The sequence below is a fragment of the Pithys albifrons genome, chromosome 4 (genome assembly GCF_047495875.1).
Source record: "Pithys albifrons albifrons isolate INPA30051 chromosome 4, PitAlb_v1, whole genome shotgun sequence".
Classification (NCBI taxonomy): domain Eukaryota; kingdom Metazoa; phylum Chordata; class Aves; order Passeriformes; family Thamnophilidae; genus Pithys; species Pithys albifrons.
The window spans coordinates 14,107,914-14,132,959 of record NC_092461.1 but is presented as its reverse complement, the minus strand read 5'-3'; the positions used below and the strand labels follow the sequence as shown (position 1 = coordinate 14,132,959).

The following is a 25,046-nucleotide window of genomic DNA, read 5'->3' as shown; positions in this document are numbered from 1 at the left end:
GGTTTTTCTTTTCTCTCTCTCTTCTTTTTCCCTTGGCTGGTTGGGGGGAGGAGGAACCCTCTTCACTCTGTTCCGGACAGTTGGCGTTTTGCCAGCTCTACCCAGGACACAGTTTGATAAATGACGTACATTTCATATGATTAAGTCAAGCATTTTTTAGTTATTAAAAACAGAAAACTGATAGCTAATTCATAGTTAACCCAAAATTCTTAAGCAGTCTTATTAGTTATGTTGTATTACAGATCTATCCAGATCATATTAAATTTTTGTCCTTTGGTACATGTTGCTCATGACAGAGATCAGAACAAGAGCATAAACTGAACAAGAATTTACAGAGGCATTCCAAAGAGACCAGTTCCAGCATCACAAGATGCAATTCAGCTGTTCACCATTTAAAATGCTCTACTTAAGAAAAAAACAATACAGTACCTTTTCTTGAACCCACAGCTGAGTGATCACTGGCCAGCCAGCAAAGACAAGAAGACCAACAGAAAGTGTAGAGCGGTAGAAAAAGCTGAAAACCTAATAAAAAATGAAACAACAAAAATCCAACAAAAGACTGAATATCAAAGACATTCATTCCTCGACGAGTTAAAATGCTGGCAGTGACATACCCTGTGGATATATATGGATAAAATACTTACAAGTATTTCAATTCCCAGAATACAAACTAAGAGGAATCCTATAGATTGACTGATATGGAGGGACAAGACATTTGTGGCAAGGGCTTGAATCACAGGAATTCTGTTAAAAATGATGGAACAAGATCATTATTACTTTCTAAAACACAGAAATAACATAGGATTTTACCTTTGAAGGGCAAGGAAGATGCAGAAAAGATGCTACAGGTATTGTTGGTCCTGCCTGTGCTTAGAAACAGAGTGGGTGATGGCCAGAGGATACTTCTGTTCAGCTTTACTTGATATAAAATCTACAATAAAATCTTCCTGCTCTTTTCCTCCCATTTCTGGCACATCTTCACCAGTATTTGGACAAGCTTCAGATTATCCTCTACCCAAACTGACTCTGAATTTATGAATATTTTCTGTTATATTGTGCTTAATGTCTGTCATAACTGATGAAACATTCAGAAGGTTTGGAGAGAGAAAAGAATTCCCTGTTAGCTTTTCCTGTGTTTTATGAGACAGCTCATTAACTAACCACAGTTGGCCTCATTTTCTCTGAATAATACTGAGTTGGTATCTACAAATTGCCAGTAGATCAGGAACATAATACGAATCAGTAGCTAACAAGTATTTTTAAATTTGAAGTAAAAGGAGACCCAAACAAGGTAAATTTGTTTCAATATGGGAGCATGTTTCTCAAGACAAGTAGCACATGTTCTCCAAGAGCACTTGGTGTTCAGCACATTTGACACTTTGCAGGATCAGACTATTTCAAAATTACCGAAGAAAAGGAACAACCTGTTTCATTTTACAAAAGAACTCAGCTGCTGCAGGTATTTGCCCAAGATTTTAGCACTCTTTTACTAGAGTTACAAGAGTACTAGAAACACGTTGTCTTGGAAATACCTGAATTTATTTTTGCTAATAGAAGAAGTATCTTCCAAAATTGGCAGCTGTATCAGTCAGTTTGGAAACTACTCGATATGTCAACTGAAATATAAACTAGAGTCCTTTAGAATGTCTCAGGAAACATTTAATGAAGTTTAATTGAAGCATATCTAAATTTTTCTCCCAAATTCATGGGGAAAACAAGAACTCTCAACAAACATGAAGCCCAGACCTGGTCTTGTAAAACAGTAGTCACAAATTGCATTCTTTACTTACTCTCTCACAACTGCATACCATACTGGTATTGGCAAGAGACAGTATATATAGTATGTCCAAGGACATCTTTGAATCAACAGGAAAAAAGCTATAATCATTCCAGCAAATGCAAAACCACAGAAGAGGCCAGCAGATTCCTGAAAAACAAATGGTTGAACAAACTTTCTTGGAACAGCAATAAAATACTTTAAACTACACACTCTTTTCCATTTGTTACACAGTAAAACAAATGCTATTTTAACACAGCCACACAACCTGTGTACACAATTTTGTACAAAGCTGTCAGCCAGATTAGAAAAACAAACAACCATGAGTAGGATTTGAAGATCTAATTATAAATATGTCTCTTCATAAGGTCCTGCAGTAAAATCTGCACAGAAAAGACAAACCTGTACAATCTGGAAGCCAAATATATGCCATGTTTTTTATGTTCAATGGAGACTTGAAAACCATTTGCAGAGATGTTAAGGGTCTTGGAAAAAAAGAACTCCCAAGTTTATATTCTAAAACAGACATGGACCTTTTGAGGTCAAGTTCATAGCATTACAGTCAAGGTGTTTAATGAAAATTCTATTAGGACGTTTCCTCTTCTTACTTGAGACATTTGTAAGAGAACTAATTAAATTAAAATAGGAAGCATTAACACCTACTGGAAAAAAATGCAACTATTCAGGATCTAGGAACAGCTACAGAAGGAGGCTTGTGACCAACCTTCCACAGGATAAACTGCCTTACTAAAAGAACTCACGATTTCAAAATACAACAGAGGACTAGCGTTGCATAGTACTAAGAGGTAGCAGAGCAACGGTTGTTACCATACTTAATCCTAACCTAAAACTCCTGCTTTAGGGCTTTTCTTAAAAAAATTCTATGTGGGATTAGAACATTATGTACTCAAAGAAATTTTCACAGCATAATGTGTTGAAGACAGTAAAGATGGTAAGTGAGTGTTTGTTCTCATTTACATTACCAAATGAAACAATTTATTCTGAAACAAATTCCTGGAGTTTGGGAGAATTTCCCCTCCCCACTGAAGGCTTTAATCCTTCTCTAGTGAAATGCCAGTTTTTTGAGGTATCTTTTCTCCTGATTAAAGACTCAAAGTAAATTAATTTCCTTGGATTTTCTATTTTGTGAAAAATCAAACCATAATAATCTTGTCAAAAAGAGCTTTCTTCATATTTGATGTCTTCTGCTGCACCCTTGCAAATCACAAAGAGCAAGATAGCATGCTGCTCTGTGAAAGTATAGTTCACCTTCTATTAAAAGAAGTTATACATTTAAAAATGCCATGATTGGATGGCAACAGCTTCTTAAAACTGATTTAAAACTCCCAAAGAGGACAGGAATAACCATAATTTACATGCTAACTTTTTTTCTTGCTTTACACTGAAGCCTGCATTCTTCCAAACAAGTATCATTACAACAGAGTGCTAACTTTACTACAATTAATGCTGAAAACTGGCTCCTGGTTATATGGACAGACCCTTTACCAGTTTTAAATTCCTATGTTTGTTTACATTTGCATTGGACTCCAGTAACATGCACAGCTGTAGGAAGGAAGAAAACGAGGAAGCATGGTATTGCATACTCAGACTTGCATGGCTTTGGAGTACTGATCCTAATAAATGGAGAGAACAGTAACACTACACAGGATTACGGCATCTAGAAAACTCAACAGCTTGCCAGTTTCCCCATGAAGTCAAAGGAAGTGTAAGGTATGCATTTGTCCCACACAGAGTCACTGAGCACACATATAATGCTGAAAACTGATAGAAAAAAATAAGCATGTTTCCAACCTACCTTATTATTAATTGGGATAGTCTTGGTCAAATTGGTATGGGTCTTGATAATGACCAAAATCACATAAGTTGTCCAGCCCACAAAACCCATTGCAATACTTAGACCCAGGAATAATCTATCATAAGTGTGATAATAAGACAAGCCTTCCAAAGCAAGGTTAATCAGGGTTTTGCACAGGGATACCTGGAGGGAGACAAAACATATAAGTAATACTTCAGAAGAGTGGAAGGTCCCCATTCCCAATCAACTTAACTGGCAGCAAGTGGAGCTCAAGTAGCTCCAGCACTCTTGGCACTCATGTCCTCTCCATGCTCAGGTAGTATTTTGGCCAGTACCAAGTGCTGGAGAACACACTACTTTGGACTCCTGTTGGCTTTAAAATCAGCCATCTCCTGGCTCCTTCACCATCCTTCCTGGCCATGACACTGTAAAAGCTACACAGATAGCCCACCATAAACACCATCTACTACCAAGAATGTAATTTGATTTTCCCACAAGCATTTGACTATATATATTCCAGAACAAGTTACTCCCTTAAAAAACAGTCATGTGCTTCTAAAGGCACTTTTATGTAGGAGCAGGGTTATGGATGCAGCTAACTCTCCACAGTCTGAAATACCCCCTTTTTCTGGGGTTTGATGTCCTCCACTTCAGTAGTACCTGTGACACTCAGATAATATAGAAATACAATAAATAATGTCCCTCCATTGATTCTCTGTCAAAAACATCCTACTGAATTTTTTTGTCAGCATTTCTGTCACAGAGATCTCACAAATATCCTGCCAGAAGCCGCCTGTTAGAGTGTGCCTGCCATAAAGTTTCCTGCTATTGTGCTTAGAGCTGTGTGCTAAAACTCACGTACAAACCTTTCTGAACACTATAAAAGCTCAGAGGAGATATCTTGAGAATTCAGAAAGAGGGAAAAAGAAAGAGAGAAAACCATTTACCATAATGGAAAATCTCTCCCTATTTCCCTCTCTCTCACCTCCTAATCTCTCTCAGCCAACCGAGCTACCTGCTGCTGTCAGGACCAAAGCTCTCCCAGCCCGGGGAAAGCCGACATTCACTATGCTGTCTGCGTGAGTTACGTCTACCATATTTTGTTAAAAAAGCCAGAAAGGATTTCTACATCAAGACCTGACTTCGTTCAGCCCAGAAAGCCTGAGAAACAACTTCTCCGGAGCGACTAATCTACTTACCTAACGACTGCATTCCAGACTGCCTGGGGTCAGAGATATCCATCACAAGCACCAGAGAAACAGAGAAGTGAAAAAAAAAAAAAAGGTAGAAACTGTTTTCCCCTCCACGATATCTCAGCAAAAACGTGGCTTCTGGTGGTAAGGTTTTCTTTGCTTCTAAAAGTAACTTTAGGTTTTTTCCAACCTTTTCTTACTTTTCCCTCTTTCTGCATCTCTTAGCAATTAATAATTTAAAAAATCAGGTTTTTGGCATAAACAGCTAACTTGTGTGAGTTTTATTTTTGTCTGGGAAAATATTCAAATCTAAAGCTTTTTTTTCTGCAATATTTAAGCAGACTAAAACAGTTCCTGATACCATAAGCACCAGAGGTGAATTCAGAGACTAATCTGGAGTTCCAGCTTCACTCACAACGGAGTTGCTTGGGGCTCTCATGATATCAGTCATTTGGACACGAGGGTTGTATCCAGTCTAGTAACAGGTCTCCTTACTCAATGGGGAGACACCATGATAAAGACAGTGGGTTTTCCCACCATGGGTGTCATTCAGGTGTGCTTACCCCTCTGATTTACCCAAAGATGGGAAGCACATCGGTGTGATATGTGGTTACAGAGAATTCTCTAGTGATTAAAATATCTGTAAGGATAATAAGAAGTTGAACATACATGACAATGCTTCTTTATATGTGCTGGTATCCAGTTGGAACTAAACAACAATCACCAGAAAAAGGTACAACAACTACTGAAGAGATCACAAATCTGCCTATGGGAAAACTCACCCCAAATGACACCACTTTAGAGGATACAATTATGACAGCATATTTGCAATGCAAAGAGCTGCAGAGATGAGGCAAAGAATCATCCACATCCCAGCTTCTCATAACGCACCAATCTTTCTGCATTGAGGTACAGGATGCTGAGGGTTACCAGGGCACAGGCACAAGTCTCATGTGTTACTGATCAAGAGTGAACCTGGATACCTGGGGCACTCAAGTGAACAAGGGGTAATATAAGCAACAACACACAGTCACAGATTCTACTCCTGAAACGTACAAAATGTCTCCTATAAATAAATGTAACAGCCAAGTAGTAGTATTAGGAAACCAAAGAGAAAACCTGCTCCCACAGCAAAATAGATCCATTTATTTAAACTGAACTGTTTCCAATTTACAAGTAAATAAAAAGGCATAGGGTATAAAATATATTTAGCTGTTGTGTGCATAAAATAGTAATTTATTATCCTGAAAATCATACTAGGAAAAAACCTGATCCCTAACACATAAGAGTATTATTCTTCCACGCAATTTTATATATTATATCTTAACTGCAATCTTACATATTCAAATTTTTCCACATACTTTTGATGCCAAAGGGGTTTTTGTTCTGATTTTCACATTTTGTAGATTTTAGGAGCACAGTAACTGTAGCAAATGCAGATGTAATGTGCTAATATTCTGGCAGCCTAAGTTCATTGTTTATACATCCTAACCCTTAGCATTTATCAGTAGCTCAAATTCTCTTAGTTGCTTAGTCTCTTTTTCAAGGTAAAGAGCTGAAGGATATCAGAAGGCCTACAAAACGAAACATAAACACAGGTCAGAGTGACCCAGAAGTCAGAACTGGATGAACTCCAAGGGACCTTTGTGTGCCTGAGGAAGAGGAGCTGATGAAGACAGAGAGTCTTGACGACCCCAGACCCAATTCCAGGGGGTGGGACTGGGGCTGGACTGAGTAATGTGTAAAGCAATGATTGGAGGGATCTTATTATAAAAGCCATGGAAGCTAGAACTGGAGAGCACATGCATGTCATCATGTATTCCTGTGGGCTGTAGGCCTGTGATATTAAAGGACCTTTACTTTTTATCTTACCCTACACTAATGCGGCTCGAAGTTCTGCTTTGGAGGGGGGTCACTCATGGCATCAGTTTTAACACATAAGTCAATGACCAAACTAAACCTGTTAAAGTGAAAGACTTCTTGGTATCATTTAGCTATACAGATTATTTCTGTGAACACAGAATACAAGCACTGGTGAGCTGCACCCATCAAGTACCCTGTAAGTGGTAGCAAATGCTTAGGAAAGTAAACTAGAATTGGGAAGCATGATTTCATGTATGGCTCCCAGTCTAACTGAAATGTGAAATTAAAATCAAGAACAGCTGGTTCAGGTAGAAGTATAAAAAAAAAAAGCAGGATCTATGATGGAGCAAAATACCACACTTTTTCATGCAACTAGAAGTTTAAGAAGTGTGAATATGAATTACATTTGTCAGTTTCTCTCTCAATTTACCCTTTCATATAGTGGAAAATCAAAGCATACACTGTGTGTCAGTATACTGTGGAATAGTAACAACAGTTTAAGAAGTATGAGAAAAAACCACAGCAAGTCAGTATTATTCATTAGAACTCGATCAAAATGCAAAATTTTTGAGACTTACAGTACAATTTTATTTGTGTTAATGAAATGTTCAACATAAGAAAGGAAAAAAAGTTTTATTTCTCAGTTATTTTTAATTTAAAGAGACCTAAATATTTACATATAACAAAAACAGACTTACCGCTTCATTGTACTTCTGCTGCTGAATATATAGCCTTATTTTCTTTAAAAAGTTTATCTGTTCAGAATCCGAAAGTGGTCTATACAACAATAGGAAGAGATGTTAACATTTCTTCATCTCATGAGCAGAAAAACATAACTTTGCAATAAAAATATTACTCTGGAATGAAACGTAACCAAAATATTTTGAACTTCATTAGAGGCAATTAGGTAATTCAGACTAATCTGTTCCTCGACAGTCCTCTTCACACATGTGTCAACATGGCTGCTGTTTAACTTACCTCAAGATTTTTGTAGTAAGAGACATTTCTTTTATGTAGCTTATCTAATACTGCTGGAAATTATCTCCCCTGTGCATTATTATTGACCATTGGTCTGGACAAGAAGCATGGCACATAGAAAAATTAACCAATTTAACTGATTTTGAAGATGGTTGTAAGCAGTTTGTAAGCCTGACAGCACAGGATGATTTGCCCAGATTCCACACTAACAGCGGACGATGTCTAACAATTTTCTCTTTGAAAAGTTAGGAGCTTGCCTTCTGTTACACAGGGAGCCATTAGCAGAGTCCTGAGAGCCTCAGTTGTCTGGCTACACTGAGGTCAGTGATAAAAGTCTCTTTAACGTATTTGATCATAACCCTAAATACTTGCTATAATTCTTCCCTTACAGAAAGCAGCAACAAGGACAAACAAGCCAGTCAACCAAACTCCATCAAAGTGGGAAGGAGCTGTTTCTCCTGTACCATTTTCTTTCCAAGTCAAGGATGGCAGCAGACCAGAGGATCCCAGGCTTACTCTGGGTAAGTTATAAGCCACCACACAGTCACTGTTGGTCTAGGCACCACAAGCAAACTATCACGTGTCACAGCTTTCTGACAGCTGGTGAATGCATATAGCTGTTTTCCTTCATGCCTTCTCCAAATCACTGTGGCACAGCACCATCTCCCCAGCATCCCTGGCACATGATGGCTCATTGCAAGCCTACCTCCCTCACACATGCCACATACACGACCATCAACTTTGTGTTTCAGGCTGTGCCAAATCAGGACCAGCCCTGGGTCACTCTCAATATTCAAATCAATTGCAGTCTGCTTTGTGGTCACTCAGCTGAACGTAGGGGCAGATTTTCATCTTACACATGGAAATGCTCATTCCTGCAGCTCCCAAACACTTGTGAACCGCTTTTGCCTACCACTCAGCAGCAGTTGATACATTAACAATGATATATACATACCATCTTTTGAACCATGAAATGTATTACAAGTATTCTGTGCCTGAACAATCTGAATTTTTATTACTAATAACATCCTGGTATGTTTTGATGCTCTTTCCTTAAGTTCAGAGCAAAGCAGTATTGTGGAGGAATCTCCCCAAACACTGGATAATAGAAAGACCAACAAATCTTAGTTTTGAGAGGAGTAAATAACTGTATTAAAAAAGTTCATCTATTTTCAATCTAGAAAACAATTGAAGGATGGTATCTGTAAGCAAGTAGGAAGAAAGAGGTCCAATGGAAAAGGAAGAAGGGAGGAAAAGATGATAGCAAGGGGGTGGTAGGAGTTTGATCACCTTGACTTTGGGAGGAGAAGACAGGATTTTAGAAATCAGAGTTGAAAAATAGGAAAGGGAATGTTGGTTGTTTCTGCACCTTCATGACATCCCTCTGGAAGCCAACATTACAGCCCCACTGGCTGAGGGCCACAGTTAGTATCTATTCTTGAAGCAGGCAAACCAGACCCAAATACTGCCTCAAGGAAATCTGTGGCCCCCAAATTTTGCCAAGTTGTTTGGTAGGGGAAAAGGGCCAAAACATCAAATCAAGGTGGGAGTTTTCACCATGTGTGGAGACTAATAAGAAAACAAACAAACAAACAAACAAAAACAGCAACAGACATCTTCACTTTTAGGTAAGGATTAAAAAGAAATCTGGAATAATTACTCAGAAGATTTATTTAGGACTTAAATAAATCCAAAGGGTGGTGCCATGGTGTAATGGAGAGCACTATGGACTCCAAATCCCAAGGTTCGAGTCTCAGTATAGGGACTGTCCCTGGCAGTTCAATGCCTCCCCTGCCATCCCATCCCGTCAGATCTCGGATGCTCAGCAGGGTCAGTTCCGGTTAGTACCGGGTGCTGTGACAGTCTCAAGAACTTCACTGTCACTGTCCAAGCTCGCTCGGCCATGGCAAATGGACCTTAGGACTTAAACAGTGGGGTAAGTTCTGCTCATGCTGTGCCTCACCTGAAAAACTCCACTGTGGAGGCTGCAAGGACACACCCACGTGGGGAGAGCCCTTTCCAAATCTTCGTTTGTGAAGTTTAGCCGTACATACATACAAATAAATCCAAGATGCTCCTATGTTCCCTGTCCAATTTTTATTGTTTTACACATATTATTTTCTATGAATTTTATCCTTCTCATATTTGATGTAAAATTCTTATAAGCTAAAATTTTATTTCACTTTATGTATTTAGTCATTTAGGTATAACTCCCTTATTATCTTTTGTGCTCTCGACGAATCATTATATTATTAATGAACAATAGTCTTCACCTATTCCTTTGTAAGAGGACAGTACCTGGGATCTCTGTACATGGATGCTGTAACAGAATAATCCTAGATTTTAAATAGTAAAGGTTCAAGTAAGTCAAACACAGAAAGCAATTATTTTGTCAAATGGGGTTATCATTAGCAGGTACATTGTTAATTTTCCATAGCTAACATCATACCACACATTTTACCTTACTTCCATATATATGCTTTTCAAGAGGCTGAAGTTACAATTGTCTAATAAAATTGTTTTTGTAAAATTTATGAATTTCACCAGAAACTAAGGACTATTCTTATATAACTATGAAAATGCAAGGGTTGACCATTATCCTAAGATTTTTTTTGCCTCTGCATTAAGCAAAAATGCAAGAAGTGATTAGAGAATTTTTTTTATCTCACACCAGCCTATAAAGAAGAGCTAGCAAATATGCTGATTATCCTTCAATTAAAGAATTGATATAGCTCACCATAAGCAGTTTGTCACCCATTGAGGACACTGTTTGTTTCCTGAAGCTAACAAAGTAGATGAGAGATTTAAAAGAAGCCCCTTGCTAGATGTAGCAAAAAACATAAAGAGACAAAGATGAATCATGAACAGAAGTGGAAAGTTGCCTATAGAAAAAAGCCCTAGACTTTAGAAATGGTGATTCTATAAAATCTATAAGACACCAAAAAATAAAGCCACAAGGAAAATTTAAATCTGAGAAGTTAAAGCTTGAACTATTCTTGGCACCACTTAATTTTAACTTAAACTATTTGAAAGGTTTCCAGTAGAATACAGATAATGTTAGAAAAGAATAAACTGATCAGTTACTTCCCTATGTTTTGGTATGCAATGTCCCAGAGGCACTAGTAGTACGTTAACATATTCTGAAGGTCACTTAATGATGCACACATCCATGTAATTAATAGTAATGAAGTGAATTTACTGATCATTATTAGAAAGATTCTGAACTCTAGAACGAAAATTAAGGTATGTGTGTATACACTCTTTCCAGTTACCCAGCATCAAAATCCAATTCTACCAAATTCAAGATGAATAGACTTGACTAGTAAAATTCTTTTTCCGTAACACAAAAATATCCTATTAACAGATACACACTAACAGAATTCAATCAGTAGACTCAACTCTATCCTCCTATTCTTTTCTTGAAAGTATTGCAAAACACATGCACTGCAAAGTATAGTACTCTGAGGTTTAACTTAAAAGAGAAACCAAGAACTCCTTAGTCATGTGTGCTATAAACACACACATTCACAATATCATCAGGATTCCAAAGACTTAAGACTACCTACTTCAAAGTAAACAGTGGTTGTTCTAGAAGAGTAATTTTATTTTTCATTATGGATATCAGAGATTAATTTTAGCTCCAGATAGAAATCACAGCTTCATGCATGAATAAACATAATTAATTACAAAACAAAATGATTGGCTTAATCACCCAAGTGCTCTCTCCCTTCTGAGATGTTTTTGTGGGTTAAAATAAATTTCACTTTGTATCACTGCATTTATTGTAATATTTTTATTGAATTGTAACTCTGACTTACAATCTCTTTTTGAGTTGTGTTCATTTCTCCTGCCAGTTTACTTTTAAACCAGCACATTGCTCCACAGACTTCACTCTTCTAACTCTTCATATTGGCTGTTTGGGGTGGGGGGAGGAAAAGGACCAACTCCTATTGATACAAAACTAAAAAAACTAAAATACATCCCCTGAACCTTGTGATAGCCCCATCATGGAGCAAGGTCATCTGAATAAAGTGTGCTAGAATTTTGTATGGGTTGCTTCCTTCTGAACACCACATAAATCAGAGCTTCTCACTTGCTTTGCTATGAAATTTCTAACTCCAAAACTATTAACAGTAAAAGAACCACCAGACTGCCACTGTCCAAACAACTCCAGCAACCTCTTCTGCCAAAAGGCTGAGTAATTATAAGTTCTTTTTCTCTTCTCCAAAAGAAAGGTCCCTGGTACCTTTAGTAACTTGCACCCTGAAATAAATTGCCCAGGTTAATGTTGCGCATCTTCACCAGTACCATCCATCCTGCAGAGAAGCTGAGGCCTCTGCCATCCACCCCTGTCCTCTGCCACTCTGACACTGCTGGGGGCAGGCATCAGTGCATCTCTGCTCTCACCATGGGAGAAAACTGCCAGCAACAGAATCAGGTGAGTATGTTCAAACTCTGTTGCCACCTAATCTCTTTGTGAGAGGGCCATACTACAGAAGAGATGCCTTTCACTCCAGCAGTTCTGCAAGCAGCTGAAATAGTACTTGACAGGACCCACTGTTATAGCACCACCTCTGCCGGCAAAATGTCATCTTGAAAGTGTGCTTGAAACAAGCCACTGTAACAACAGACTTCAAAAAACAAAGTCAGTCTCCCATGAAAGCTGCCTTCAAACATTCTCAGTGCACAAGAGATGGCAACTCAGAAAGCATCACAAAGGTAATAGGAAAGTAGAGAGACAGATCTTGCATTCAACATTTATTCCTGCTCCATATAGAATTTGCCCCCATTAGCAACCCATGACTGCAAGAGACAGTTATCATTTATCACTTTATCATTCAATGGTTTCTTTTGAAAGTACAATACACAGTCTTACAGGAGCAGAATGAAACACTTTATATAAAACTTTCCTACTTCAGCAACAGCAGGGAACAATTAGAAAAACAATGATGCAAAGTCTTGAGTTCATTCAGCAAAATGGAGAAAAATTGACCAAATAAATATTTTAAAAATCAAAGTCTGGAACCATATTTACTTTCTGTTGAACTTGCTGTGTGGTACAGGGTATATATGATACTAGGGGCAATGATCAGGAAAAAAGAATGTATTACAGTTCTGTGGGCCTCACCAAATTACCTATTTATGTGAATCTTAATGGCCAGCTAACAGATTCTTTCCCATTTTCAAAATGTGTTCAATTCCAGTTCTTCAGATGTGCCTTTTCAAAAGAAAGAACTGTTCTACTATATCTCCCAAAGACAGACTGAAAGCACACACTATGAGATACAGAGACAGTCCTTTGGATATGTTTTACTTTTGATCAAGGAGTGAAGTTTCAAAGACTAAATGATTGTGTGGGTAACTGATCCTTAATCTGCTTAAATGGCCTTAATTTTACTTGTTTACTAAAATATTTTCAGGTAAGCTGCTAAAACAGGCAAGTCCTAACAAAACTTGATTTTCATACCTCAGAAGCAAGATACACGTTGATTGCAGATAGAAAATTACAACCCCATTTTAGTGTGCTAAAGCTGTTCTTTTTTAAAGAAAAGTCACACTACATAACCTACACTAAAGGGGTTGCTACAGCTTCTCAAGCCCCAAGGACCTCAATATTCCCTCTACCAATTTGATCTACTCTGTTCCACTGCCAGGATTTTCAGTTCTGGAGTGTCTAAATTTCAAGTAGATTTTTATGTTTCTGGATTTTTGACTATTGTGTTATATTCTGCGTCAGCCAGTCTAGCTGTAGGGAGGTACTCAGTTATTTTTGCAACTGTTTTTTTTCTTGTAAGAAACATTAAAAAGCACCACTGGCAATCCAGAAGAAAGAAAAGGAATTAGAAAGTCGGTAAGAGGCTTCTGTTTTTAAGTTCTGAGGTTTTTGTTCTTTAAAGCATAATGAAATGAAAGGAGAACATACACACTTCCACAGGCCAAAGGTAGCAAAAAGCATCTTCACTAACATGCTGCAAAAAACCAAGAGTGTGTGTAAGCTTTTGTATTCAGATTTACAAACATGCAGAGGAGGAAACAGCAGGACATCAGTGAAACCCCAGGAAGTGGTCTGACTGCTAATCCTGGCCTGTCAAGTTTCAGGAATTAAAATAGCCTTTTAATATCCACAAAGCAGCATCCTTGATTTAGCATATTTGCATATTCAACACCAAAGTGCCTTAGGATATTTATGTAAATCCTTTAGATAATAAATGAGAAAAAGGGGCAGAAAGTCAGCTGCCAACTGCCAATTCACTGAACAGGGAAGTAATTAGGGTAACTGGGTAGCACACAGCATATTTTGCAGGCAAACTACTATGGCAAGAACTTCAGTCAACCAGAGGCCAGGAGCAAGGAGACCACTGTCCCTTTGGCCCCCTCAAAGTGGAACTGAGAAGCTGGATACAGGGATCTTCCAGGGAGAGGGGATTTGTCCAAAAAGCCACAGCAGGACATGATGCTACAGCCTTGGAAAGGGAAACTGCTCCCTAGGGAGGGTGGAAGATTCTTGAAGGAAGAGAAATGCACCACTTTTAAAGTCTCTTCTACTTCAGTACTACAGGGAAGGGACATATGCTGACTCTGAATAACAGCATCCTACCAATGCTGTAAATCAGCCCTCACATCTGCAAGAAGCACAATGACATATATCAATGATTTATGACAATGAGCTGGATCTAGACATCTGCCTGTTGTGACTATGCAGCGTTATGCCGCAACTCCTCTTCTGCTCCACAATCCTATCTGCCAGTCAATCTCTGGTGACCATTTTTCAACCAGCTGCATCCAAAGCAGGTAAGTAATTATTAGAAGGGCCTCACAGCCACCAAAACACAAGTCCGGGAGACCACCCATACTGATCCTGATCAGGAGACTATCATACATCAAGGAGTCAAGGATCCACATGACAGTTACCCTAACTAGGCCCAGGTCTGTGGTGCTCAAATACACTGGCCACAGGATAAATCCATCCAGCCAACAATAACCAAGGAGCTGGCAGGCAACCCCCACTCCATATCAGCAATTATACTGTCTGCCCGTCCTCATGTTTATCTAGAAGTGCTGCAAGGGTTCTCATGTGAACCATTCTGTCTGACAGCAGAAATGATTACCAGAGTTGATTTCTTGATAGAAAATCATGTAACAGTAGCTTGAATGACCAAAATGAGGAACTCCTCCACAGCCAGCATCTGTGCAGCACCATCAGAAAATCTATCTGATGCTGTGCAAACATAGGGTACCCATCATTTGAAGGGATGTACCATTTACTTGCTATCTACAGTCTTCCATTTATTTTCTCATTCAAAAAGCTATTTTATTAAGCTATCTGTTATTGGGCCTTTCTTATTGAGATACAGAAAGAGCCTTGCACACTCTCCCTTACCTCATGCCCCGGAGCAGAACACTCTTCTCCCATCCCATCCCATCCCATCCTACCTGTATATCCTCCCTCACCTTCATTCCATGAAGCCTCACAAGTTCCAAGAAAAGGCCACAGAGATTTATAGTACAAGGAAATACAGAAATACACATTAATCCTGTGGCTTTTTATCTTATACACCAACCTTTCAGCTCATTCTAAAGACCATACCTACTTCCTACTTGATAGCAAATCCAGTTATGTCCAGTGCTCTTGTGCAGAAGCTGCTGCCAGTAAGCTTTTTGTGTACAAACTACAAGTTCCTGAGTGCACTGCTGAAACTCAAGATCAGCAGGATGCCTGCTTTATAAGAGGACTGCCTCTTCCCTGAGCAGCGTTTAGCAGAGTACATCAGACACAGCCCATTCAGTGAAAGAGAAGTTGATATTTTTGCCAAAGAACATGCATTTTATAGCACAGGCATTGACTTTTCCCTAGAGAGATAATACATATAATATTTAATCAGTAGGGTTTTTTTAAACAATACAGAGCCATTGTTTTCCTTTGAGCACTTTGTCTCTACAGTACTGTAATTCTACTTCTTGTTCACATGTATATACACAGGTTCCTAAAGCCAAGGGTGAAAGGGAGAGGGTTTCCAGTCTGCCTCCCTGATACCAACAGTCTAAAGATGCCCATAATGGTCTCCTTGTACAAGCAGCCCCAGCAGCAGGCTTGTGCGTACATTCATACCTGGTAACACAATGAGGACAAGGCGGAGCAAGAAAAAGGCTGGCTGCCTTTTCAGGGTTCACAAGAAATTGATAGAAGCTGCTGTGCCCTCATTCTTCACCACAGGATAAAGGGGCTGAAATCTTAGCATATAAGTCAGTGCTTCTGGTAAATAAAAGGTCCTCTGAAGACACAAAGTATTCATACAAATGGACATGAAAAGTAACCACTATTAGGATATCATTCACTACTTCAATAGTTTTACCCTTTCTTCTTGACATTCAGTGCTTAATGTTTGCTCTTGCAATACATTATCATGCATATCACAGATATCTTACAGATTACCAGTTATTTAAATAAATGTTATTTATTTAAAGAAAGCAAGAATAGGATGTACTGACATCTTAAGGAACCCTGTTTTGCTTAATGGTGGAAAAAAATCACTTGCTACACTTTGATCCAAATGTCAATTTTGTGTAAATATCTATTATTAAAGTTTCAAAAGGCCATCAGACAAAGGGAACAATGTAGTGCTGTATCTCCAGTCATCAGAGAAAGGAAGAAAAGAGAGGTATTTGTGCACATGGCATTTCTTTGAAGTTTCTGTAATCTTCAAAGACACTCTACATTCTATTTCCTTTTTTATCACTATGACAAAATACATGATGTGCAATTATATGGAAAGACTCAGTCTCTACATGATTGATACTTTCTTGCACCAAATCTATACAAATGTTTAAGGGAGATATATCTCAATTCATACTACAGAGTAGAGGAAAGGAAAAGAGTTACATTTTCATATGGGGAGAGAGTGGTACATTTTTCTTTATTAGCTGCACACTGCACATTAAAAATGCAGTGACTTTCTATACAAATATCTAAGTTATAACTGGATTATACATACAAAAATAAGTACTTTGAATGACTGGATAATTAGATTATCTGGAAAATGTAGCATCAAGTGCTATGGAATTTTTCATGTACAAGAAGATACAAATTTGACTTTAAATAAGACACCTAAGCTATTTCTGGCTAAAAAACCCCCCAATCCTTATTGATATAAATTTCAAGACATTCCATAAAAAAGCACATCCAGTGAAAAGCAAGCACTGATTATAATTTAGCTGTTCATCTCACTGATTTTTTGTATATGGTGATTCTTTAACTACTGCTCCTGCCATCTTACTGTGAGACACCAGAACTGGAACATCTGGAAGCATAGCCTTTCCTGAAAGCGCTGTATACACCAGAAATATGCAACACAACTCCTGTGCTTTTACGTAACTTATTATCTTAAATCTCTTGTACCTGTTGGGATAATCAAATTGTATTAATTGCTGAAGAGTACTTTAGGGCAATACTGATGCCCCATTTACCCACCTTACTATGCTGTCCTCCTGATATTTTTTCAAGGATTACTTTCACAGCAGAGATACCACCTTTGGGAATCCTTTTGCAACAGTAGCATCTGGCCCCTTGGCACACTCCTCTTTGAGCTGTGCCAGCTCAGTAGTTGCCTTAAGGTACATCAAATGGTAATAAAGCTAAGATAGGTTCATGTCCTAGTTCAGCAGGTGAGACCAGTTTATCATTGTGTGGGTGTGACCAAAGCTATGTATTCTACACCCTCTATTCAGTTCCCATGAACTATTAACAATGGACCATTTGCAGTGGCTGCCCAGGGCACACCCGACCCTTCATGGTGTGAGCTGGGTCTGAAAGACACATGTGAGGTAAGAGCTGTGATAACTCCCTTCCAGCAAGTTGTTAGCACCTCCATGCCAAGCCTGAGGTGTCATGTCTGCTAAATGGCCATCAATGATTCCAAATACCCTATGACTCACAAAGTGACATTACTCATTGTGTAACTCCCCTTCCTGAGGGAGGTACTGGGCAGTCCCACCTGGACCTGAGCAGATATAATCTTGAGGATTTTGGGACTTGGGGAACCACTTGTCGGATCCAGAGGAGGTCCAGAACCTTGACAGGAGGAGACCACCACTTTCAACCAGACTGTGACCACCACTCTTCACCAGACTGCAACTGTCAGCTGCAGCAACACTTCCTTTTACTCTGGACTTGGGGTAACCATGTGGGGTTCAGCACAGGGGCTAACAAACCCCTTTGTGTTTGTGCCCCAGGGGGCTGGGTCATACTTCTGGGGTTTTGTGGGTCAAAACCAATTTCTATTTGTGCCATTGCATTTATTGTAATATTGTTAATAAATTCTAACTCTGACTCTTTTGTGTTGGGTTCATTTCTCCTGCCTGTTTACCTTTAAACCAGCACAGTTCACTATCCTGGACATCAGTTTTCCTTTGTCAGCACTCTTCAGATTTGTCCTCTCTCTTCCTTAAAAGTATCTGGTCACTTGGCACCTGATTTTCTTACACATAAAGGGCAAAGCATTGTGCCTTTCTTATCACAATCCTGATAAGAAAAGCCTCTGATTTTGCTAAGCCGATAGTTTTTGAATGTATTTCTTTCACAGCTGGGGAAAAAAAAAGGTGGGAAGAAAAAGGAAGTAGGAAGGAAACAAAGTTCAGACAGTAAATCTTTTAATATATCCATCTGGAACTTCAGATAAGTATTGACTATCAGCTCTGTTGTGCTCTTGTACCTTCATTCCCTTGGGAACAGGTTGTGCACCTTGCCTTGCATAATCAGCAGACACCTGCAGATGTATTTCTGAAATGTATTCTCAATAGTTTCACAAGTAGCCTCAAGGTACACTTTTTTACCCAGATTTGTTCCTTGATGAAAGTCCTTTAATAAAACAAAAATGGCATTAGTGGCAGCCAGACACATCCTTATTCACAGATAGAGCTATCCCAATTCTAACCTCCCTCAAGCCTGTCAAGTAGACACGACTGAAGTTTCTATCACATAACACAATGATCAGCTCCTTCCTTCTTGACATTGTTATACACCTGAGAGATGGATTTCAGAGTGAGATGCAAATTAGAGCCATGTAGGAAAGGGCACATGTCTACTGGCTCCTTCATTCCCTGTCCATTGTGTCAGCCACAACTTCTGCTAGGGATAAGATTCCCTGTGGAAATAAGAAGCCTTATGTCAACTCAAGATTCTTCCTCTGTTGCCAACATTGTAAAAATAGGCTTGTTTCATCCATATATATGTATATATACACACACACACACATACATCTATGTACATATATATACACACACACACCTATATATGAACTAGCTTAGTGCTTTTGGTGCAATATATTTCACCATACAACCCAAACACCAGTTTTTGAGTCAGTGCAGCTGAAGATCATGAAGAATTTTCTACTCACTCAGTAATAAGACACCTGAAAATCAAACTAGAAAACATGATTTTCCCATCACTATATTAAAACAAAGTTTTTAACGCTATTTCCAAATGAAAAAATAAGTTTAGGGTTCTTTTAAGTTGCAATTTCTACAGAATACATTGTTTGTGAATAAATCCTCTACCTCATGCCACCCCCAGGATACTACATATTCAATAGTAATTGCATCAACTTCTCTAAACCCACAATGTCTCAATCTGAAATTCTGAACTCAGATTTCTTCTTGGACTCATATCTACTTTTCTGTCATACAGACTGTATTCAATTACATCATTAAATTAAATAATGTAAGAAATTCAGTTCTTACAGATATCTTTGTTCATTTTCAGGTCATCAAGATACATAAAACATGTAATAGTCCAAACCAAAATATTTACTTCATGGTCCCAAAGCACTTCAGACATGAATTACACTTCACTAACCTCCAATAAACTAGGAAGCAATAAAGCATTATATGCTGGAGCAAACACTTTCTGAGCTTCAAGTTACATATTTCAGGCACGAGAAGGATTAAAAAAGGATATAACTTCTTTGTACAACAACTGAAAATGAACAAAGATGGAAGAAGCTATTCATGTCTGAATGAAAGGACAATAATGCCTAGTGGAAACACTGCACAGAACTGTGCTCAGCTGCAGCAGCAGGTAAGACCAACCATAGGTTAACACAGATTCGGCATCAAACTTGACATTAAACCTGGGCTGACAAGCCCAGATAGCATAGAGCTATGCAGAAACACAAGCTCCATATAATTAACTATTACTCAGAAATACGGATCAGTATACCAAGAGACCTCTTGCTCCAGACACAGGAATCAGGTATCTCCCCCCTCTCTGCATTTTGAACTTCTCCTGAAAATGTAACCATACCCTTCTGTACCTTTTAATCTGCCACCGAAAAAAGTGTCTCAGTAAAGCTAACAGAAGGGGATACATGCCTTTCCCTAATTATCTCACACAGATTCAGGGAAAGTATTTTTGAAGAACAGGTATGGTTTGCCTTATATTAATGCTTCAGATCATGACCTGCAGCTGAAGTTCAGTCTTGTGTTCACTGCACACACCCAGTCAGTCACCAGTATGTGAAGGAGGGGACAGATCTGTAGACAGGACATGTCTAAAATTACCTCCGGTTTTCCTTCAGTTTCTGCAAGTTGGATACCAGGAAGTTAATCACCTGCTTAAAAGTAAGTTGGTGTTCAACCACTTCATCACAACTATTAGTAACTATTAGTTAGGTAGGACCCTTGCATAGCTTCCCAGACATAGACCAGGTTTTGAAAGTCAAGGAGAGCTGTGAAGACTAATCAGAATCTGGCCAAACTCCCCCCATCTCAGCACACTCTGGATGAGTATTTACATTAATGTGTGACCAACTGTAGTATGAGTCTTTTTCTGCTTTCCTAGAGAGCACCATCTTGAAGTATCAAAGAAAACCTTTACCTGTACAACATGCAAGCATAGGCACTTTGTGCAAGGTAATTTACCATGGTAGTGGGCTCTCTGTCTTTTGCTTAAGCAATAGTCACCAGTGGTGGTCATGATGGCTGCATCTGGCTCAAGTTGAACTTTGGGGACACAGATAACAACACAAGGGCTGCTAAGGGCCATAAATTTTGCTCACCAGCTGAGGGCTAGTTGAGCATCAGCCAAATGAAATATGGCTGGTATGCAAGTATGACTGTAAGTCAATCAAATTACTACAAAACTAGTGGACAGCCCAGAATCTGTGGAGCACTCCGCACAGCAGGATTTCCTCTTGAGTAGGGACACCTCTAGGTTACACCTTGAGGCTGACAGATTCCTTGCCACAACAGATTCTCAGCAAGTGATGAATAGCACGCTAACTTGGAAATCTTAGCTAAATAACACAAAGGATTTTTTTGTGTACATATAATCCTTTAGACATAAACCATTGATCAAGTCTAGGACTAAGTCTGAAGCCAGCTGCACCTAAACTCCCTCTGAGAAGTTCAGAATTCAAAGGTGTCCTTTCTGAACCTCACCACTCAACGGGAGGGTCTCCCTGACAGTTTTGCCTAACCCTGTCCTCTATGCAGTAAATAATCAAGTGCATCACTCCAACTGTGACATTCACAAGTTCAAACAATTACTTTGGTCTTATATAAAAACCTTTCTTGGAAGGAACATTAATCCATATATTGATTCAGAAAAGTTTTAGGAATATCTAAACAAAATAAAATAAATTTATTTTTGCAACAGACCAGACTGAAGTAACATGCTCATATCAAGTTTTAGTCACATTTTCAAAGTGATAATTGTGACTGGCATTTCCATTTAAAACAATTGAACACATCATAAAAAATGAAAGTCATCAGACCATAAGGCAATCAGTAACACTTAATTCCTTTAAAGATAAATATAGCATTAAGAAAAGCATATTCCATTTTACAGAATTAGTCTTATTTCTTAAGGAAAGGTAAAATTTAAAGAGCTGTGAAATCAAAAGAATAGTCATCCCCACAGAATCAAAGATGACTGACCATCCTTTCCATACGGCATTTTATTTCATCCAGATCAGTAAATTCTTTGATAATGCAACTGTTATTTTTAATCAGAATTTGATCTAAAAGATTCATTATGTGCCCAAGAATGACTTGACTTGTATCTCAGAGACTGTCTTGAACTTTCCCTTTGAAGTAGCTAGTGGTATAAAATTACACAGTAAATGTCTGTTCACACAGACAGCAATCATATTTAGCAATAAACATATTTCACAGAAGTGACTCAAGTACTTTTACTGCTGCTGTGATTTAAAGATCTTAATTATCAGTTTTACTTCCCAAAGGAAAACAGCTGCTCTCAGTGACAAAGCATTTTTGAAGCACTTCACAAACTGAAGACAGAACTGAACACTATCACATGCACCCATGGCAAAGTTTTTAAAAACCTTTAGAGGAGAAAGGAAAAGGAAAAAGCAGTTTTAACTGGATAAGGCAGAAGGGTAAGGAAGTCAGTAACTGTTCCATACACTAGAACACAGAGTTTATAGATACACAAATCCCTATGAAGACTCCTTCACAGCCCTGGAAACACTAACACTAGGCAACATAAATTCTAAAGATCTGGAGGTTCTTTTCTGGATAGAATATATTTTATTTATTTTTAATTAGAACTTAAATCACAGAAGAAGCAATTCATAGATCAACTTTTAGATGTATACATAAGTAAGAACAGATTGTATTTCCTGACCCTATAGAAATGCTCAAGAAATGCTAAAAACAATGCAGCAAAAAAAGTCAGTGAAAATGACTGTGCAGTCTATATAGCTACATTGCCAAAAAGCTTAAACAAATAACCTTTAACAGAAAACTAAATGTAAGAAATAGAATTTAAAAAATAAATCTATTGTAAAATTTTGGTAAGAATTGCATAGAGTTCTAATGCAAAGTTTCATAGTCTGATAAACAGGATAATGTAAAAAAAAACTGAAAAGACTGAATTTATTGTTGCAATTCACTGAAATACTGAAATGAGTGATAAGACAAACAAACAGATAAAATACATATAGCTTTTACAGACACCTACTTGAATGCTGTGAACAGAAATGACAGTGTAGTTTCCTTTTTCTGACTCCTCTTAACCTGCATAAGAAAACATTAAACCATTATATACAAGTTTCAACAAGACTAAAAACTGTATCAGGAAACAAACTGAAAAAATCATAGAAAGTTTCTATGACTCTGGAAAAGGAAGTGAATCACTCTATCACTATATTGTCCAGGAAACTAGGTGTTATACACCAGCATGCACAACTCCTCTGAAGTTCCTGGAAACTCAGACCTGCTCTGAATTAAATAAAATAAATCACCAGCAGCTACTGACTTTCTCAGAAGGACTTCTGCAGTTTGCAGGATAAAGGGAAGATATGGCTGGAAGTGCTACCAGGCTTCCATGACAACCTCCCTTGATGAAACCAGTATTATTTATGCCAGACAGGAACTAGTACACTGCAGTAAACACTGCCAAAGCAATGCTGTTAAATCAATTAACCTGCACACGGATAAAAATAGGTTTTGTTGCCATCAGAGCCACTTTGCCCAAGGACCTCCAAACATCTTCAAGGCCTTCTGCAGCACCCTGACTCAAGTCTGGCAGTTGGCATAATGTGCACACAGAAACTTCTTAAGCACAATAGTCCTAAAACCTGACATCTTGAAGTAGCAACCCACATGTCTCATCCTATCCCTCCAAGGCAACACCTCCAGGGAGAACAAATTCTGGTCAGGTCTGTCAACCACAGGAAAAGAAAAAATCCACTTGGCATGTCTAAGCCAGTGTTTCTGCTTCAGCAGAGAAACACAAAGGAAATTCATACAGGATCATTCCAAAATAATGCTAGAAACAAGCAAAAAAACCCCAAACAAACCAGGATAAGCTAGCACTACAAAACAACAGAATAAAAGTAAACTTAAAGGAAAGGAAAAGGATAACTACTTTTCTTAAATAATGTCTTGTCCAAGACACCAATTTAACTGAAAAAGACCTTAGTCACATCCTTAATTCTTAAAGCAGAGGTCTTCCAACTGTGGAAGTGATACCAAAATGTTTCATATCTAGTCACCTTCCCTGCTACATGCCAGCCTTCCACCACATATTTGAAAGTGTCTCTGCTGCTGACAATGCCCGCCAGTAACCACACCTTTGTGAACTCAGCATTCAAGGGACAGAAGGTGCTGAAGGTGCTAATCTCTTGCAGGTCATCTCATGCTAGTTTATTATTTCACTACCAACACATGATTTTCCTGACAGGGCAACAGTTCTTGTGTGTCTCAGCTTCCTATCTGTAGAGAGGATGGTTTTCCCTCAGAGCACTTCTATGCCTTGCCAAAACTGTGATTTGGGGATTTTGGACAGTTTCTTATTCCGCCACCTAATGAAACAGAACTTTTCTTTTCGCCTCCTCTAGTGTTCTCATAATATAATATAATATAAATATGAAATGAATTAAGACAGAGAAGCCAGAAATGAACACTTGCAAAGTAAAACAACAGATACAGCAGCATTAGCTTAAGTTAATTAGACCACTACTTTAATTTCTTTAATGGACAGAAGCCTATTACTTTTTTGATCTGTTTGTGTACTGATCCTGATAGAGCCTTCTCAGGTACCAGTACTCATATTCTACCAGTACTCATATACTGCAGGCAGGTTTACATTAACATCAATAAACATCAGCATTTTTGTTAAGAATTAAGAAAAAAGTTATTCATTCTCCTTACAAAATAAAAGTTGCTTATTAAAGTCTTCCCAGTTTCTTCAGATATGGCTCACAGCTAGTAAATCAACATCACTCACTACGAGGATTCAGTTTCAATTGTTTGAATTCAGAATACTATTATATAGGGTATGTCCTATAATTATTTTACATGCAGCAACAACTATTATTCAAATAAGTTGGGGGGGGGTTACCATATGTTTAGTACCTTAAATTGCTCAAGAATCTGAACAGCATTGGTAAACATGCTCTCTGCTTTGAAATGAGCACTATTGTTCAGATATTCCAGAGGAAGAGTTCCCTGAGGAAGAAAAATACACATATACATAAAAAAATTAAATTATAAACCAGGAATTTCTCTAACTGAATTGCTAGCCAAATGAGTAGCAGGAATACATCAAATTATTGCTGAAATAACTAATGCAACTCCTCCAAAAATACTCTTCTCACATAGTTTTGCAACATTATGGGGACAGGTTATAATACCTCAGCTTCTATGGGAATGCAAAAAACATAAATAACAGAGGTTGTTATTAAACTATATATTATAAAATAATATAACCTTGACCTCTAATCAGAGGCCACTTATAAAATATCTAAAAGTTTTCCATCCAAAAGTTGGAAGGAAGGCAGCCTTGGGCCTGGCTCAACTCCGTACTTGTGATGGGAAAGCAGGCAGTTCCCATGCCACCCTGTGCTGGGCAGCTTCCCTTGCACGTCCAGCAATGAGTGCAGGACAAGGGGACAGAAAC

The 25,046-nt window shown here is 38.3% G+C and overlaps 1 protein-coding gene across 6 annotated transcripts in view; it reads right to left on the bottom strand.

Moving 5' to 3' along the window:
* The window catches only part of PIGN (phosphatidylinositol glycan anchor biosynthesis class N), a 113,218-nt gene that overhangs the window by 37,621 nt on the left and 50,551 nt on the right, over positions 1-25,046 (bottom strand). For all 6 annotated transcript variants that reach the window (XM_071553522.1, XM_071553526.1, XM_071553523.1 and 3 more), the window contains exons 11-17: positions 24,503-24,595; positions 22,605-22,660; positions 7,348-7,426; positions 3,594-3,776; positions 1,791-1,927; positions 645-744; positions 430-522 (exon numbers count right to left, since the gene is read on the bottom strand). In XM_071553522.1, the coding sequence (XP_071409623.1) occupies positions 430-522; positions 645-744; positions 1,791-1,927; positions 3,594-3,776; positions 7,348-7,426; positions 22,605-22,660; positions 24,503-24,595 (741 nt within the window). The remainder of the gene's footprint in view (positions 1-429; positions 523-644; positions 745-1,790; positions 1,928-3,593; positions 3,777-7,347; positions 7,427-22,604; positions 22,661-24,502; positions 24,596-25,046) is intronic.